The sequence below is a fragment of the Suricata suricatta genome, chromosome 7 (assembly GCF_006229205.1).
Source record: "Suricata suricatta isolate VVHF042 chromosome 7, meerkat_22Aug2017_6uvM2_HiC, whole genome shotgun sequence".
NCBI lineage: Eukaryota > Metazoa > Chordata > Mammalia > Carnivora > Herpestidae > Suricata > Suricata suricatta.
Window position 1 is genome coordinate 32264793 of NC_043706.1, and position 18922 is coordinate 32283714.

The 18922-nt window shown below is 59.1% G+C and overlaps 1 protein-coding gene across 2 annotated transcripts; it reads right to left on the reverse strand.

The window, feature by feature from the left end:
* Positions 1-482: 482 nt before the first annotated feature.
* SPDEF (SAM pointed domain containing ETS transcription factor) lies at positions 483-18215 on the reverse strand. 2 transcript variants are annotated; one of them, XM_029944616.1, is made up of 7 exons: positions 18134-18215; positions 17839-17976; positions 6900-7358; positions 4596-4793; positions 3656-3703; positions 3423-3569; positions 483-1133 (listed from the first exon to the last, which is right to left on the reverse strand). In XM_029944616.1, the coding sequence occupies exons 3-7, from the start codon at positions 7333-7335 to the stop codon at positions 955-957; spliced, it is 1008 nt and encodes a 335-aa protein (XP_029800476.1). In that variant the 5' UTR covers positions 7336-7358; positions 17839-17976; positions 18134-18215; the 3' UTR covers positions 483-954. The 2 variants fall into 2 exon arrangements, with proteins under 2 accessions (XP_029800476.1, XP_029800475.1); XM_029944615.1 differs by lacking the exons at positions 17839-17976; positions 18134-18215 and adding an exon at positions 15852-15940.
* Positions 18216-18922: the final 707 nt, after the last annotated feature.

The window sequence follows — 18922 nt, forward strand, 5'->3', positions numbered from 1 at the left end:
CATAATGGGGGCTGACATGCCCACTCTCTCCTGCACCCCTGCTGCTCCTCCCAGAGCAATCCTGGTTGGCCAAGCAGAGACAAGGGCTCTGGGGCTCCCAATAAGAGGGTTAGCACCCTGGCAACTTCAGGCAGAAAGCCCCGATCTACAGCACGTCAAGAGGACACGGAGGATGCCACCTTCTCTCCGTGCCTAAGTGGGTAGACCCTCTTCAGCCCCAGCCCTGAGCTTTCCCACCGGCCCCCATGTGGGTGAGTGGAGATGAGGGCCATTCTAGTCCCTCTTAGACCTTGAGTGCTCACTGCCTCTCTCCCATAGCTTCTACCCATCAATTTTCCCTTTCTTTTTAGACTCAGCTCAATCCCACCTCCCCCAGGAAGCCCCCCATGACTACCCCAGGGCCACTGTGACCAAAACCACTTTGTGCACTGGTGGCCTCGGGGCTGTGCCACTCGCTTGCTGCACAGACACTGGGGCCACGGTGGTTCTCTAGCATCTTTATTATCCATTCCCAGGAGCACCCCAGGCTCCCCAACTTGGGGGTGCAGACGTCTCCTAGCACCACGCCAAGCATGGTGCAGGATGGGCAGCAGGGGGCGCTGGACTGCTAGCAGCCTTGGCTAAGTCACTGTCATTCTGTTGGCTCCACTCTGGAAATTCTGGGGTCAGAGGCTGGGGTGGAGGGACAGCCTTCCTCGGGGAGCCGTGAACACGGGGGACGGCTTGGGCTCCTAACATCCTCCAATGGACTGGGCACATGTCGGTCAGGCTCCAGCAGGAAGTACTCCCACCCTGGGGACCCCTGGGCCCCGGAGAGCTCATTTATTATGCCCCTGGAAGCAGTGGGCCCTCCCCTCCCAGACCTTAGACTCCAATGCCAGGAGACTGCGCTCTCCCTCAGCTCAGGGGCTGCCAGAGGCGGGGTGGGCAGGAGGGAGGCCTGGCCCACAGCCCTCAGACGGGGTGCACAAACTGGTAGACAAGGCGCTGGGAGATGTCCGGCTTCCGGATGATGCCCTTCTTGTAATACTGCCGGATGGAGCGGCTCAGCTTGTCGTAGTTCATGGCCGGCCGGTTCTTGCGGATGCCCCACAGCCGGGCCACCTGAGCGGAGTCCTCAATTTTGAAGATGCCTGGGGGGTCGGGGGGGCCAGAGAGTGCCAGCGGTGTGAGGCGGAGGCATGGCAGGAGGGAGAAAGACCAAAACCAGCAGGGCAGGGTCAGCGGTGGAGGGGGGCTAGTGCAGGCTAGGTGGGGGGCGCGTACTGTCTACTCCCAAGGTTGCAGGGAGGGTTAAAGAAATTTGTGTGGAGTGTGTCCCAGGGCCCAGTAAGTGATAAATGATACTCTAGAGTCACAAACCTCCTGAGTGCAGGGGAGCCTGTGTACTTTATTGGGTTATTTGGGGCCCCGAGGGCCTGGCCCCTGCCAGCCTCTGCTCCCATTATGGGGTTTGCACATCCTGCACAGAAGCCCTGCGGGGCTCTGAGCCGCCCTCGAGGCTCATGTGTCAAGGTTGTCCCCACCTCTGCCCCCACCCCCACCACCTTGACCAGCAGTTCCCAGGCCTGAAAGACCTCTCTTTGCCATCTTCAGATGCTGAAGCCAACACAGCCCTTTCTAGTAGGATTAATTCAGAGCAGGAGGGGGTAAGCGTGGATTTGGAGCCTGTTTCTGCCATATTCTGCCTTTAGAAGTTGTGTGAGGCCCTTCTCCTGGGGGGTGGAGGGGGCTGTAGTGGTAAAAGAAAGTGCTCACAGCGGAGCCTGACAGAAGGGCCCCTTGTGAGGAGCTATGACATCCTTAACCACCCCAGTTCTCATTCTAAATCACTCCTGGCAAAACCCAGGCCAGCACACTCCCTCCAGGAAGCTTCCCCAGACCACCTTGCCCTCCTTGATCTCCTCTCCCTAGAAGTCTATCATGAGGACCAGGCTCACATTAGGTCTCAAATATCCATGAGGGTTGCCGTGTCTTGTGCAGGAACTTCTCTCCACCCCCTCTAGCCCCTGCTCGTCCTTCACACTCAGCCTCTCCCAGGAAGTCCTCCTGAACAAGGCACAGCTGCCCAACCCCCCTTCACCCCCCACCCCCCGCACCCCGTCACAGCCCCGGCAGGCTCTGTACACCAGCTCATCTCACTGCTGGTGCACCTACAAACGGCAGGTCCCTCAAGGACAGGGTGTGTCCTCCCTGCACCAGAGGACACTTACTCTCCGTAAATATTGGCTGGGCAAGTGTGGAACCAGAGGACATATTCAGTGAAGCTTTGTCGGAGGGATGAATCCAGCCCATTTAATAGATAAGAAGACTGAGGTCTCAATATCCATAGGTACTAATGACAGGATGGGGCCTAGAACCCAGGTTTCTTGGCTCTAAGTTTTTTCCAAAACACACACACACACACACACACACACACACACACACACACACACTTTCTAGTCCTGCACTGTCCAGTGAGGTAGCCGCTAGCCATATGTGGCCCTTGAACACTTGAAATGTGGCTAGTCTGAATTGAAATGTACTATAAGTATAAATTACATGCCAGAGTTTGAAGACTTAATAAAAATATCTCATCAGTAATTTTTATATTGATCATGTGTTGAAAATTTAATAATCTATATTAGATTAAATAAAAGCATTATTAAAATTAAATTTACCTTTAAGGGGCACCTGAGTGGCTCAACTGGTTAAGCGTCTGACTCTGGATTTCACCTCAAGTCATGATCTCATGGTTTCGTGAGTTCAATCCCGCATGGGCTCTGTGCCGACAGCACAGAGCCTGCTTGAGATTCTCCCTCTCTCTACCCCCCTCTACTTGCACTCTTTCTGTCTCTCTCAAAATAAATAAACTTTAAGAGAAAAATTCACCTGTTAAGAGTTTTTTGTTTTTTTTTTTTTAACATGGCCTCTTGGAAATCTAATATTGCATATGTGGCCACGTGGTATTTCTGACTGGGCACACCAGGCTCCCTGATGAGGCTATGGTGTTTTGAAGGCAAAGACTATGTCCAGTTCTCAGCAGAGTATTAAGCCCTTAGTGTGTCCCAGGCCCCCGTGTGAAGCCAGGAGCCCTACACAGGACAGAGCTTGGCCTGGTGACACAGGGCACGCAGACCCTGGGCCAGTCCAATGATGGCAGCGAGTCTAACGGTCAGGGCGAAAGTGGGGGCAGTTCCCCTCCTCTGCCTGCCTCCCGCCCCCAGGGTCCCTGTGCCCGGCAGAAGGCCAGCAGGCCCCTTCCCAGCACCCAGCACCTGGCAAAAGGCCAGCAGCCCCCTCCCCTCGCCCTGCACCCAGCAGGAGGCCAGCAGACCTCTCCCTGCACCCAGCACCCAGCAGGAGGCCAGCAGACCCCCTCCCTGCGCCCTGCACCCGGTGGAAGCCAGCAGCTCCCAGCAGCCTCAGTGAGCCCGGCTCACCCTTCTCCTTGTTGAGCCACCGGATGAAGCGGCCGTAGCTGTGCGGCTTCAGCAGCAGCTCCTTGAGGAACTGCCACAGGTGGATGGGCTGCCCTGAGCAGGAGGAGTCTGCCTCGCTGTCGGTCCAGCCGTCCTCGCTGGTGGAGGCTGGGCAGCCGGGGAGGGTGGCTGTGAGCCGGGCGTCCACCCCTCGACCCGCACCCAGGCCCCGCCCCTCCCTGCCGCAGGCTCACCGCAGTAGTGAATCGCCCCGGGAGAAGTCCTCTCTTTCATCCAGGCCGCTGCGGGGCAAGGAGAGAAGGTTGAGACCCAGGGCAGACCCCAAGGGCAGAAGAGGGTGCTTGGGTGAGACTTCGGCCGAGGCCAAGCGATGGGGCAGAAGCTGGGCGCCTCCACCCACATCACCGCCTGGCTCTTTAGCTGGGCCCTCGCTGGCTGGGGGCAGGACCCAGTCTCTGCTGCTCACACACATGAGTGGGTCCCGTGCCTTTACTCATCCCAGGCCCCTAAGGGCAGGGCCCTTCACTCACTGGGCAAGCTGTAGAGACGCCGTCGGGGAGACAGATCCAAGATAAACCAAGAGCAGAACAGTGTGAAACTCTGGCACTATCCAGGTTCCAAACGGGTGAAAACCACACCTGCCCATTTGTTCAGTGTGTGCACAGACTCTCGCCAGCAAGGTACCCAAGAAACCCGTAACCAGGGCTGCCTCTAGGGAGGGGGACTGGAAGGCCAGGGGTCAGGAGCCAGTGGAGAAATTTTTTTCTCAGTACCATTTTCACTATGGTCTTTTTAGAAATCATGCACACGGAGTACCTCATTACTCCTTTAATGAAAAACAACACAGAACAAACCATCGAGGTTTCAAAAGGACCAAGGGGGATGTCGTGGTCCCCACAGTCCCCATCAGCAACCTTGTCCGTTCCCTCACAGCCTGTCTCCTACCTTTTAACCTCCCACGCGCTCTGCTCTGAGTGCTGTGTGTCTGCCCAGGGCTGGTGAGGTGGCCCCAGATCCGGAGGCAGCTGCAGGTGGGGCTGAGACTTAGAGGAGAGCCCAGACTCGGACCGACCCAGCAGAGAGCGGCCCTGGTGGGACTCCCAGCCTAGCCATCCCCCTCAGGGCCCCTGGCTTGGAGCTTGGAGAGCGCCTCTCACCCATGCAGTGTCCCACCTGATTTCCAGATGTCCAGGTGGGCGTGCAGCACCTCCCCACCCAGAGGTGAGCGCTGGCGGAACTGCTCCTCCGACAGGGCGCACAGTTCCTTGCCCCCCAGCTCCTGGAAGGCCTTGCCCACGGGGGGCAGCCGGTACTGGTGCTCCGTCCACAGAAGCCACTTCTGCACGTTGCCAGGGCTCCAGTCCACGGGGTCTGGACAAGAGACACTCCCTCAGTTCCACGGGCTACTTGAGGCCACCGCCCTGAATGTGGCAGGCTCTGCTCTGGTGGGGCGCCCGTGGGACGAAGAAGCTGGTGGCTAGGACCACGTGCTCCTGGGTGAGGACAGGCTGGGCCACACGGGGCCTTGAGGGGCCCCGTGGAGGGGGCACCCAAGAAGAGAGGGGAATGAGGGGCAGGGGCCAGGGCCCTAAAAACAAACTTGGCTCAGGGCAGGGTAGTCTGGGGACTCTGCACCCCCCATGTCGCCCAGACCACAGGCCCTCCCAATCCCTCCAATTTTTCCAAAAAGCCTTTCAGGAAGCCCCCACCCCAGAGGGGACAATGACATCAAACCAGAGATACCTGAGCTTCTCAGCTGCCTCTTGCCTTCCCAAAGCCCTTCAAGGAACCAGGATAAAAAACCCAACCAGGAATTAGTCCTGTGACCTGAACCCTAATCCCCACCATATTTTACAGATGAGGAAACTGAGGCCCAGAGAGTTGTAGCCCCTTGTCCGACACCTAACAAAGGGCAGGGTACATACTAGCTTCTCGGTCACCAGCACTGAATGAAGAAATGGTCATGGTGCAGCTCTCTAGGCCTCAGAGGCTAGGAAGAGAGTCACTGGCTAGGTCCCGGGTGTCCCCTCGCGTAGGGGGGCTGCTCTGGGGCGAGCCTGGCAGGGGCCCTCGGGTGGAGGCAGACACAATGGGACCTCCAAGTGAACATTGTGGTCCGAGCTGGTGCCCTGGCTGGGTGACCTGCAGGCTAGGCTGCCCCCACTTAATAAACCCATTTTCCTTCCCAGGGTCAAAGCGATTTGTTTCTGTCCCAATTGTTCAGAGGGTAGGCCCCTCCCCAGCCTGAGGTGGGCGAGGAGGCAGGATAGGAAAACCTCTAGGGGCCGGCATGGGCGGTGGGCACCTGGGGGACTGGGTAGGGCACCTGCTGGGACAGTTGGGGACTGAGGAGGAGGGGCTGGGCCTGTGGGATGCCTGAGGCTTTTTGTGTGGCAGCAGCACGAGAGCCAAGAGCCGGGTGCTCAAACGCCAGGATCCGGGGGCCTATGGGATGGGGCAGGCGAGCCCAAAGCTGGTGAGATGATGGGGAGCAGGGGGCTGGACACCCAGCAGCCCCTCAACCCAGTGTCAGCCCCACAACCGGACCTTCCAGGCCCTGGCAGACAGACACACGTGTGCCTGGACTCCTAATGCCCCCTCCTCTTCAGAACCCTCTTTACCACCGGACGGGTGACACATTCATCTATTTATCTATGATCCGTTCCCCTCTCTGTGATGTCAACTCCATGAATAAACGGGCTTCGGTGTGGTGCTCACCACCATACTCCCCCAGTGCTAGAACAGAGCCTGCCGCATTCGGAAGTTACTGTTTATTAAGCATCTATTATGTGTGACGTGCCATTCTAGAAACTGGGGAGGTAACAGTGAACCAAACAAATGAAAATCTCTGCCCTTGGGGTGTGTACATTCCAGTGGGGAGACAGACAGCAAATGAAATGGATAAATAAAATACGCAGGGTATCAGACTGTACACGCAATGAGAGAAATAGAGGAGGAATAAGAGATGGCGGTGTGGACAGTGATTTCAATAGCGGGGTCAGGGAAAGCCTCATCAAGACAGTGCCATTCAAGTCAAGATCTGAAGGAGGCAAGGGGTGAGCCAAGGGACTATTTGGGGGAAGAGCGTTTTCGATTGAGAGACCAGGAGGTGCAAAGGTCCTGAGGTGTGAGGGTCATGGGCACAGCAAAGAGCAGGTGTGGAGTGGGAGGGTAAACGAGGAGGGCATGGAGATGAGTCCAAGGGGACGGGGAGGGCCAGATAGTGAAGAGCCTGGTTTCATTGCCTCCAGCAGTTGGGGCACAGAGAGGGTTGGAGCCCTCCCCGGCTCGCAGCTGCTGTGTGCCGCGGGTGGACTGTACATGCGGGATCACCGGCGTGCCTGGGGTTGCGGAGGCCAGGCAAGGGGTGGCCAGTGTACCCTGGCCCTGCCCCCCACGCTCCCCCTGCCACGCGTCTGGTGACCTCAGCCCTGCGTGGGGCCCGCCTTTCGGAGGTGGGCGTGCGGAAAGGCTCACCTGCTGTGATGTTGAGCAGCTTACAGGCCGTCTCGATGTCCTTAAGCACCTCGCCCACCACCATGGTCTGCACCTGCTCCAGCGAGTGCTCCTCCAGGGTCAGCGCCCCCGGCGCCAAGTCCAGGCTGCCCCCGGGCGCTTGGCTGTCGATGACCGGGCACTGCTCAGGCTCATCCGGCGGCTCCTCCCGGCCGCTGGCCCCGGGGCCCTTGGTGGCCCAGCTGCCATCCTCAGGGTACAGCATGTCAAAGTAGGAGAGGTAGAAGGCAGACAGGCCCTGGTCAGGCGTAGCAGGGGGGCTGGGGCTCCAGTCCTGTCTCTCGGGCCCCACGGCCCCCGCGGCCGCCTTCTCCAGGCCCGCCCGCAACACGGTGTCGGGGGGCAGCAGGAGGCGGCTGGGGGCCACGCTGCTCAGGCCTGGGCTGGTGCTGCCCATGCCGCCGTCACGGGGGCTGGTGGCTGCAGAAATAAGAGAGGAAGGCGAATCAGGGTCTGGCTGCTTCCCCATCTCTGTGGGGGCCACTAAGCTGGTTACGGGGATGAGGGGGCCCCCTAGGCCTGGGAGAGAGGTGGGGCTTCCGGGTCATTGGGCAGTTGGGAGGAGGCTGGGAAGATAGGCCTCTGGCTGGGAAAGGAAGGAGGGTGTAAACAGCTCTCCCTCTCCCCAAGGAAGGCGGGTTGGCTGAAAGCAGCAATCTTCACGCATGCGGCGTGCTTACAAAGAGGTTCTCGACCTCATTCAGTCCTCACAATGGAAGGCAGGAGTAGCCCCATTTGGTAGATGAGCAAACTGAGGCCTGAACAAGGAAACTTATTTATTTATTTATTTTAAATGTTCTTATGTTTATTTATTATTGAGATGGAGAGAAACAGAGCACAAGTGGGGGAGGGGCAGAGAGGGAGAGACAGAATCTGAAACAGACTCCAGGCTCTGAGCTGCACAGAGCCCGAGGCGGGACTTGAACCCATGAACTGAACTGAGAGATTATGACCAAAGTCAGACGCTTAACCGACGGAGCCACCCAGGTGCCCCTTGACAAGGAAGCTTGAATGTCCAGGCCTCTGTCCCTGGGCCAGCCCATGCCCAGATCGTCAATCCACTGTCCTGTGGAGGAAGTCCCTTTTGAGAGCTAACCTAAATCTCTCTTGCTGTAGCAAAGCTTGTTTTCTTTTATTCTTCCCCTAAAGCCTGCAGGGAAGGGGGAAGGTCACCGTCACCTGGCAGGTGAGGGATCAAGGAGCAAGTGAGGGCTGTGGGGGGTAATTCCTCTCACAAGTCAGGAAGGCAGGCAGGAACACCACCACCTGGGCTCAGGACTGGGTTCCTGGCACCCACCCACTGCATCCTCCTCAAAGGCACTGACGCCGCCCCTTCCAGGGCGCAGGGCTTTTTCTTTTGCCCTTGCCCTGGAGGACTGCGTGTTGAGGAGGGGCAGACCTCCAGGCCCAGCAGGGGAGGGGCGTGGGAAGCAGGAGAGTAGGTGGTGTGGTGAGAAGGTCCACGCTCTGGGGAATGGCTGCGGCCCCCAGAAACTCAGACACCCACTCGTCCTGCCACCCCAAGGCCCCCCAGGGGGCTACCACTTGGACTAAAAGGAGCTAGAGGCCTCTTTCCGCATGGGCCATGCAACCTCTGCTTTGCAGGGGAGGCCCTTTTCCTCTGTGCCCCATATTGGAGCAGGCGGACTGGGTGAGGCAGGGGCCTCAGGAGAAGCACAACACCAAGACACCAGGATTCTGGGGCTACTTCTGCGGTCCGGGGGCCCGGGACCCCAGCACGAGTCCAGACCGAGGTGGAAGATGAGCAGCAAAGATAAGCTCCTAATGCGAGTCAGCAGAGGGACGAGGAGCAGATAAATCTGTTAAGGGCAAATTGATGTGTGTCCTTGTGTGGTTCACGACATGCACCTGAGGCGGCGGCAGCAGCTGGGAAAGCTTGGTAGAAAGGCCGATTCTCAGGCCAACCTCAGAGCTACTGAATCAGAAGCTCCGGGAAAGGCCAGCAGCGCGTTTCAGCAGGGCTGTTGGGTGATTCTGACACATGACACACGTCCCATGTGAGAATTGCTGCTTTGAAGGCAGCAGGTCAGTAAGAGGGAGAGGCAGTCCTCTAAGGGGGGTACTGGGTCATTTACTGTGCCACACCAGGACAGCGGGGGCCCCCTGGCCCGTCGCGGGTCACCGCGCGGGACTGACCGGGCTGGGCGTGCAGCAGCATTTACCGCTGCAGGGGGCCCGGGGAAAGAACCCAGTGGGGAAGATCCTTCTGGCTCCTCTAGGCCTGCAGCTGGCCCATTCCACACCTTCAAATGTCTCAGAAAACAGTGCTCTTGCTCTCTGGACGCCAGAGTTCAGGGAGTGGAGCCCAGGTGGAACTCCAACTCCCTCTCGCCCCCTCCCTGGAGGGGTGCTCAACCTTCCCAACTTCAGCATGGCAGCCGCACAGTTTCCTGTGGCCGAGAGAACGCCAGCAAGTGAGAAGGGCGTTCCCTTTGATTTCGACTCTCCCTTTCAAGCGCTTCTTTAAGTGACAAGGAAGGAAAGGTCAGGGTGGGGTGGGGTTGTGGAGCACAGAGGGCAGGCCTGGAATCATTTCAAGGCCTTCTGTGCAAACACACATGTGTGCTGTGGGCCCAGCATTATTTACGCAGGCAGTGCCAACAGCCCGCTCTGCTCCTGGGTCCCCACCCCGGCCTCTGCCCACACCCTACCCCCTAGGAGGCCCCACCCTTGGAGAGCCCCTCTCAGCCCCCCACCTCATCACCCCTGCCTGCCTCCCGCCCCATCCACGTCCCCAGAACTCCCGTGCCTGCCACGTTAGGACAGTCTCTGCCAGCACCCTGGGCCATATGCCAGGGAGACGGAAAGCTTTTCCAAGAAGCAGGAGAACTTGATTTCCTCGTAGCCCTCCTGTTTGCGTGGCTGCAGCCACAGGTAGCATGGGAGGCACAGCTGCAGTGTTTCGGGGCGCAGTGGCACGAGGGGCAGTGACCATGAAGGGGTGGGGTGGGAGGCAGTATTTGCTAGGCGGGGATGTGCTGACGCATCCCTGATGCATTGAGTGAGGGCCCCTTGGATCCGTCCTTCCCCAGAGACAGGCAGCCCAGGCCTTACTGTCACTCCCATTTTGTGGATGGGCAAGTGAAGGCGCAGAGATAAGTGACTTGGATCCAGATCTCCAGGCTCCGGGCCCGGGCGAGTCCCCATCTCCTCCCTACCCTGCCTGTCAGCTCCCCCTCACCCTGCTCCTAAATGCCAGGGAACCTGCTCTCAACCAAGGTTGGGTCCCAGCTCCCAACACCTCCCTGGTGAAAAATAAGTTAATAATTAACCGTGTGGTGGGAGGAAAGATCTGACTATCCACAGGTGGGAAGGTGAGGGGGATGCTCTGACCCCGCAGCCCAGATCTGGGGGAGCCTTGGTTTACTGGTCAGGGAGCCCGGGGGGTTTTGTGTCCAGCCAGCAACTCTGGTGTCTGGCTCCAGGGCCGGACTCGGGAGGGAAGAGAGAACTGCTCAGTGAGCACGTCTCTGTGCCCAGAGCGTTCACACTTGTCACACCCTTTACGACCCGCAGTCCCAGGGGACGTGGGTTCCAGATCCCTGTTTTATAGATGGGGGGCACAGAGATCTTAATGCAGCTTGTCAGAAGTCCCCAGCTGGCTGCGTGCACGCTGTGCTCCCTCTGACACATTCCCTCTGAGGCTGGCCATTTCATTTTCCCAGGGTCCTGCCCACCTCCTGATTGGGCAACTTGATCCTCCAAAGTCCATTCCCACCTCCTGACTGCTCCGTCCACCCCTGTGTCAGGCTCATTTCCCTTCAATACCCCTTCATTGGGCACCCCTGTGTACAAGAACCTCTATGGTGCCCCATTTCCACCCTCATGCAATTCCAATGGCTGGTGCCCATGTCTGAGCCCACCTCCTACCCAGCCCAGATGATCAGAGTTGGAAGGGACTATATGTTATGTGAACGTTTTATAGATCGCATTTGGGGAAGGGATTCATTGCTGGTCAGCGGCAGGGTCTGGACCAGAATCGGCGATGGATCGACATGGCGACCCTATCTGGGCTCTAATGACAACGGTGCTTCTCCCCTGGGCCTCGGTGCTGTGGGCACAACACGGCTATTTTCTCTTGGGCTGCCGTCCCCCTGCCCAACATGCCACTTCCTTCTCATCACAGTTCAGCCCAAAGCCCCCTCTTCCCCGAGAAGCCCTCCTCAACAGGCTCCTCCTCTGACTTCCCACCTCTTCCCATCTGTGCCGTGCAATTCAAGCATGATTATGCCCACAAGTGATTGTTCGCCCCTGGAGACACCTGTGCACTGGGAAAAACGGGGCTCAGAGAGTGGTAGGGACGTGTCCATGGCAGAGCAAAGACCAAACCGGGGCCTGCTGACCCTCGGGCTACTGCTCCACAGGCCTAGGGTCCTGGGACAAGCCCCGTGTTTGCCAAGTCCAGGTCCCTGGGAAGGCCGACCCAGCCCTCCCACCGGCCCATGCAGGCTGGGCCCGAGGGCTGCCCGTCTCCCGAGCAATGCCTCCAGCTCCCAAACCTCGAGGTGATCTTTTCTAGATTAAACCACATGTCTGGATTAAGGCTCAGCATGTCCTGGCTCCCTCCCGCCCCAGAGGCTCAGTCTCAGACTCCAGACAAAGAAAATTTGGTAACAGCTGGTGGAGGCCAAGGCCCAGATACAGGGCTGAACCGGTGGGGCCAAGGCTGGAGGGATTAGCCACCTGAGGGGCCCTCCTCTCGGCACCTCCCATTCCCTCAAGAAGGCAGATCAAGTAGAGAGGGCAGAGGGACCCAGAGCTGGAGATTTATAGTAGCCATTTCCTGCCGCTGCCCGGCCTCCCGGGCTCTCTCTGCCACCCTGACCTGGCACCTGGCAAAAGATCACCTGATACCTCCCGAAGCCACAGCCTCAGGGAATCGGAGTTACCAGCAAGGTCTCTACAAAGGCTCTGGGCTCTCATGGGGTTGGAGCCTGTCTTCTGCGTCCTGCTCAGTCCAGGTTCCCAGATCGTAACCCCCGGGGGGATTGTGGGTGGGATGAATGTTCTCGAGCCCCTACCTCAGTCGTGAGACCCAGCCTCAGGCTGCCCAGAGCCCAGGACGCTGGCAGCAGACCCCAGAGAAGAGCATCAAGAGAGAGTGGGTGGGGCGGGGGTGACAGAGCCTGTCACCGAGCTCTGAGTTGGCCTTTCTCCACCAGCTGGGGCAGACCTTCTCTGGCTTCCCCACTGCGGCCCACGGTCCTGGCTGTCAGCCTCTCTCTCCCTCCAAGCGAGGGCTTCCTTCAATGGGTAGGTGTCAGGGGGCCGCGGGGGTGTGACTAGGGCCTGGCCAGGGGCCATTCGGAGTGGGTAGAGGCCACCTAGGCCTGCCCGCCAGTCAGCTGGTCAGCACCTTGGAGAGAAGCTGAGCCTGGCTAGGATGCAGGGAAACTGAGGCCAGTGCCCGACCTTCCCTGCCTCTGAACCCAGCCTCTTCCCCCCACTTTCTCACTCTTCCACTCCTCCTCTTGCCCCCGCACTTCTCCACAGATGCTCCTGCCCTCCATGGAACCCCAGCTCCCTTCAAATGTGCTGGACCCAAGAAAAGGACCAGCCTCCTCCTTACTGACCACCTTTCCCGTCCAGAGCGCCGCCTCTCTCTCTCCACTGGACAGGTTGCCTTCTTACCCAGTAAGGTGACCCAGGCTGGCCGCCTCCAGGCAGCTCTGGGCTCCCTCAGGCACCCCAGTGTGGTTATCCCCAGGTGCCTGCTGCCCCTGGGTTCTCTGAGGGCAGAAGGTAGGGAGGTGGGTCCCTCGGGGTGACCGAGGGAGGACTTGTCTATCTTGGGTTCAGCCTGAGAACAGGTGAGGTAGGTTTCTTCGAGGCCTCCTGGCTTTCTCCCACCTCCTTGGATCCCAGTCCCGGGCAGGCTGGTGGCCTACCTTTCTCAGGAGCCCTGTTCTCTGGGAGGTTCAACCTGAGGAACCAGTCAGTGGGCCCGGGAGGTGTGTGTGGAGACTGGTGGATGGTGGGGGGTGCAGCGAGGCTATAGGAATCAGAGGCTGGGTAGGGAGTTGGGGACGCAGGGCCAGGAGGCAGGAGCAAATAGGGTCAAGGGAGCATCAAGGGGCCTGGGCTAGTCTGCCATTCCCACAGGTGCCTTGGGCAGCCGGAGCCCAAAGACACCTTTGTGGCAGCTCCGTCTCCTGGCTGGTCCGAGGCACCGGGACTGGCGTCCATGCACGCGGCCTCAAGGACACTGCTGGAGACACTGTCCGGGACACGGTGAAGGCCAACTAAATAAGCCACTTCACTGGGCTCTCACAGCCATCCCAGGAGACAGCCGCTGCTGCTGCCACCTGACAGACACAGGCGCCGTGACCGCCAGCAGGCGCGTGTCCGTGGTGACTGAGCAGGGACTGGACCTCAAGACTAACACTCCCCTCGTGTCACAGAGCGCTGGGACCTGGTGCTTCCCAGCCTCCAGGGGCCCCCTGCCGCCCACCCCTTTCACCTTTTCTTAGGTCTCCCGCTGCCCCCGCCCCTAGAAACGCCCCACAGAGGAGCACAGGATGGCACGGATGCCTGCGGCCTCGAGGTGCCGACCCCCACCTCAGCCCTAAGCTCTCCCCTGTATTTGAGTTTGCTCCAGAGGCGGGGGGTGGGGGGCGGGGAGGGGTGGCTTGGGAAGACCCGGAAGCATCTGGAGATGTGGGTCCTCGTCCTATGGTGTTCCCACTGTATATGAGGCCCTGGGCAGCCCCAGGTCCCCTCTGGGCCCCAGGGTCCTTTTCTGTTCCCTGAAGGGATAAGTCACTTCTCAGGGCTTTTCTAACCCAGACACCATCTGGCTTCCATGATCCCATGCCCGCATCTTGCCCCTGAGCCTGATTTGGAAAGAGGGCAGTGGAGAAACAGAGGTGGACACTAGGGGCTCCCCCGGCAAGCAGGAACATAATTCAGGGTGGACATTTGGGCACATAAGGGGTGTGGCTGCGTCTCCTCCCTGGCCGCCCTCCTCTGGAGTAGGTTGGTGTTCAGAGCCTCTGAAAGACCCAGGCCAGCTTTCTGACCAGGCAGGGACCCCACCAGGTTGCCTCTGGCCTCACATATGGCGCATCAGACAGGGGCCCAACTCCCACAGCATCCCCTCCCCACTTGATGCAGGCAGCCAAGACCCCAACCGGGACAAGGGGTGGTCAGGCCACAGCCCCGATTTCCAGCCGCATCAAGTTCAAATCTTGCCCGACTTTCAGGGTTTGGTGGGAACTGCAGGTCACGTCTTCATTCAGCCCTTGTTGACCCAGGCCTGGTCTCAGTACCCACTGGAGCTCCTTTGCCCTCCCTCGGCCACCCAGATTGCACCTTTGTCACACAGCGCCCCCTGGGCTGCCCGCCTCTCTCTGGCACAGTCTCCCCAGGACCCCACAAACCGTCCCCCTTCCCTGCGCTCCTCCAGCACCTTGGCCCTGGAACACCCCTCCCAGCACCTCCTCCAGGATGCCGGCTTCAAAGTTTCATGGGTGTCTTGTTCCCAACTGGACAGCCGGGTCCCTGAGGGTGTGAGAACACACGGCTTCACCTGGATCCTGCCTGTGACACCTTGGACGGTCCCCTTGGCCTCTGCCTCCTCATCAGTGACACAGGGACTCAAAGACAACTGCATCTGTGGGGTTTGGCCAAGCTTTGCAATCTCCCAGAGGTGTGTGCACACATTTGTCACCCCCGTCTCTAGCCTCACGTGTTTCAGGGGCCTCCCCCAGGCCAGGCACAGCACTCGAAAGGCAGCCCCACAAATTGGGGCTGGTGAATCTATAAATTCCTGACGGGGCTGAGGTGGAAAACATGCCTCAAGCCCCAATCACAGGGCCGGGGGACACACCCTGGGGTTTCAGGACTAAGCGAAGGCACTCCAACATTACAGAAAATGACAACTGTCCAGAATGAACTGTCCTGAGAGGCTAAGAACAGAAATTGCTTCAAAAGAAGTTTCGATAGGTGGGGATGGGCTCCTAGGACCCACGTGCCCGTCTGTGAAGTGTTAGCGGAGACACACTGCCCTTCTGTCCTAGAGCCCTGCGGAGGGGGTGTTGGAGTTGGAGGCGGGAAGAGCGCAGGGCCCAAGAGCAAAGACACTTAGGCCCCCACCAGTGTCACTAGTCCCAGGGGTTGGGCAGTCACCCCCAGACCCCCTCCTGACTCCCGAGCTGGAGGGAGAAGGGAGGGCTCCTCAGTTCTGGAGGTGCCCAGAGAGACATTATTGTCCCTCTCTAAGGTCTATCTGATCCCCAGCAGAGTCATGCAGGTCCTTGGCAGGGGAGGAGCGGTCCGGAGGGATGAGGGGGCTCCCCCTCCCAGGTCTGGGGGCCCCACCCAGCTGCCGGGAGAGGAGAATCTGGCAGGGGGCACCTCCTGAGGTGGAAGCATGCAAACCAGGCAGGGGAAGGAGTCCAGCTTTAAATGTCAGGAAGAGCCCAGGGCAACTCGCCCTGTGCAAAGTTTGCTTTGGGAAGAGTTGTTCTACCTGACAGGCTGCTCTTTTGGCTAGGGGTGCGGGGAGGGGTGAAGAATGGGATGGGGGTGGGGATGGGGCAGGGGGAGGGCCCCAGACCAGGTGGGAACCTCACCTCCCTGCTCTCCAGCTCTGGGACTGGGGTAAGTGACTTGGAGACTCAGTGATCTTATCTGTTAAATGGGCTGTCAAGAATATGCCTTAACGGTTATGAAGATTAAGGGAAGGTGGATGGAAATTCCTTGCAAATGAACTGAAATGAGCTGAATCTTCAGGAAGGTGGCACCCAGGAGCAGGTGAGGGGATGGGGCTGGAGAAGAGGGGAGGAAAGAGTAATGGGGTAAGGAATGAGGGGAACAGAGGAAGACGCAGGTGGTGATGGTGGGTGGAGTCTGGGGAAGTTGAGATTGGTGGTGAGGGAGGCTGGGCCTTACCTGAGGTCATTCTGCTCTCTAGTCCCGTCCGGGGTAGCTGCTGGCCTCACTCACCCCTCCCTGGCCTCTAGGAGGAGCCAGAGCCAGAGCCACCTGCCTCTTTTGACCCAAGCCTAGAGGACAAGCCTGAGAGAGCACACATCTTAGAAAGTTGGCAAATCCAGCCTGCTAGCCTGCCTCCACCAACTCCTATACAGCCTGCAAAACCTGACTCCAGATTGTCCCTTCCACAAAGCCTCCTTTAGGAGAGGAGGCTACCTTGCCTAACCTTCTCATTCACAGACAAGGAGCTACAAGCGCAGGGAGGAAAAGTGACTGGCCCAAGGTCACACAGTCGGCCCTAACCCATCCTTTCCTGCCCTCCACCCAAAGTGTCTTTGTCCCCAGGTCAGTCTGAGCTGACTTCCCCAGGTTACACTCAAGTTGCACCAAGCTGTTTAAGCACAAAATGGTGCTGTGATTGTTTCACGCGTATTAGCTTTGTATCTGCAATGACCTCAGTGGTGGAAAGTGGGTTCTCCCATTTTTCCTACTTATTGCCAGCATCCCCCCGAATTCTGATCAATTGAACACCTACTGAGTGTCTGCCCTATTCCCTCAGGTTTGGTGGACAGAGAAGCTCTATGTAATTCAGAGGGTTATTTCGAAAATCAAATGGCATCACATTTTACAGTGGGAGTTTTATAATCGATAACCCCCAACAAACAAGTCTAGGAGAAACTGAGTTCTCGGCTCTGGGACCCCTCATAGTGCCTTTTTCACGTCTCAAAGCATCTCCTCCACACCTCAACCTCCCAGGACCCCTGAGGGTGCTCCCGCTCCCTAAATTCCTGTGAGTTCGGGGGTGGGGGATAAAACTCCAAGCTGTGTGTCTTTGGCTCTGGCCCCACCCCCAGCTGGGCTGGGCCATGGGTGGGGGGCACACCTGTAGGCTGGGGAGTCTCCGGCCCATCCCGTCCGCCACCTCGGGCCTAGGGAAGCCCGATGCCTGTTTGTTCTGTTACTCAGCCGAGCAGCTGGTGCTGGGGAAATGCAGCTTTATTGGGGGGTGCCATGAAGCTGTTTCCTGGGGAGGCGGCCGCAGGAAATGAAGCCGAGTCCCAGACTTGACCAAGGATATTACTGTCATACAGGGAACAGACTGCTTGAGGCCTGTGTGGGCTGGTATGGGCTGCTGGGTGGGCGAGGGCATCAGGGCAGCTCAGCGGGACTGCCCACTCCCGACATGCACACACGCTCATGCACATGCACACACGCACTGGCATGCACACGCACACCTTGTCCAGCCTCAGGGGAGCCCCCAGACATCCAGACCCTTGGGCTTTCTACCCCGCCCTCTCCACCCTCACTTCTCTCTCTCCCCACAGGTGACATCTGGCAAATCTTAGACATGTGCGTGCTCAAGGACATCCCATTTCTCTCCTAGTGTGCCTAGATGGGGGCCCACCGGCCCTCTGCTTCCCAGGAGTTTGCTCTGCGGCTCCCCAGACCCCCTGGGTCCTGTGCCCACCACCGCCCCACCCAACCCCCGGGCTCTGGGCCTGTCCCTCCCACTCCGACCCAGCACAGGGCCCTGGGCCTCCAGGCTTCAGCACGCCCCTGGCCCCTGTGGCTGGGCCCCAGGCAGTCCCCTCCCCTGGCAGACCAGCTGCGTCTCGGAGCAGCAGAAAGGTTGTCTCTTTTGCCAGCCAAGCAGAATTGGCCTTGTCTTGGGGACCAAGGCTCTGCACCTGCAGGGCTGTCCCCCTTCAGATGGAGGCTGTTACAGGCCAGAAGGCTCACCTAGGCTCTGGGGTCAGCCCCGGGGGGCAGATGGGCAGCATGAGGAGGGTCAGGGGATCATGAGGTTGAAGGGCCCAGAGCACAGGCCAGCAAAGCCTGAGTTCATGGACCCGACCTCCAAGTCCTGCCCTCTGTCACCCACCCCTGCACGGCTGGGAGGGGGAAGCCCCCATTGCAAAGCACTTTGTGTCCCCCCCAGACTTACCCGTTGTCTGCCTGGTGCCCAGGGAGCCGTCCACTGCAGTGCCACCCTCGGGGGCCAGGAGAAGGCGTGGGCAGCTTGGGCCACTGCTGGCTCTCAGCCAGGCATCTGGGGGGGCAGTGGGACCAGAGGCCAGCAGGGCTGGGGGCAGAGGGGGTACTCAGGTGAGCCTCTGGGGGCTCGGCCACCCTTGAGGGGTGGCCCTCTGAGATTTCAGGTCAGGGCTGTGTGGAGCCCTCTGCTCCCAGCCCAGGGCCACCTGCTGGCCTGGAGGCAAGGCCTAGCCGGAGGGGCTTACATGGAGGCTCTGGTGGGCTGGGAGTCCGGGTCTGCAGGGCAGTGTGGACACGAGCAGAGTGCAGGAATGTGCAGGGAGGAAGTCAAGCAGCCGTGAGATGAAGAGTTGGCCAGGCCTGATTTCCCATTATAAGTAATCCTTCCTTATTTACCTGAACAAATACGCTCCCTGCTTACCTCAGACCACAGGCGGCTCCTGGTTAACCCTTAAAGGCCTCCCTCTCCTTGATGGGGGATCCATTTTCTGGCAGCTAGAAAACCCATTCCATTCATTCATTCGTTCATTCACTTACGCATTCACTTACTCACTCAGACTCACTAGTTAGTGCATAGCTACAGAGCATATAGTATGTGCAAGGCACAGGGCATACATCTAGAGGGACTTGGGACAGGACACTAAGAGGGAGCAGTCAAGACTGGGGACACAGACAAGCAAGCTCAGTGGAAATTCAGAACCACCCAGGCTCCCCATAGAGGGCTGTGGAAGCACCTAGCAAGGCAAGTCGGAGAGGGCTTCCTGGAGGAGGTGCTGTCTGGCTCTCCGGGCCAGGGATGGAGGGAACTTCAGAGAACCCCGTGGAAGAGGACCTGAGGCTTGTGCACCCTCCCACCACATGTGGGACCCGTGATCTCTGCGCCCCACGGGGCCTGTGTGGGCCCATCACGCAGTGTGCTCGGGAATGACCGGGAGCTCAGTTCCCCAGGCCCGGACTGGGGGCCGGCCAGCAGCAGCTCGCTCTCGAACAGTCCCTGTAGGATGGAGGCGATGAGGTACCCAGGCCTGGCCCCT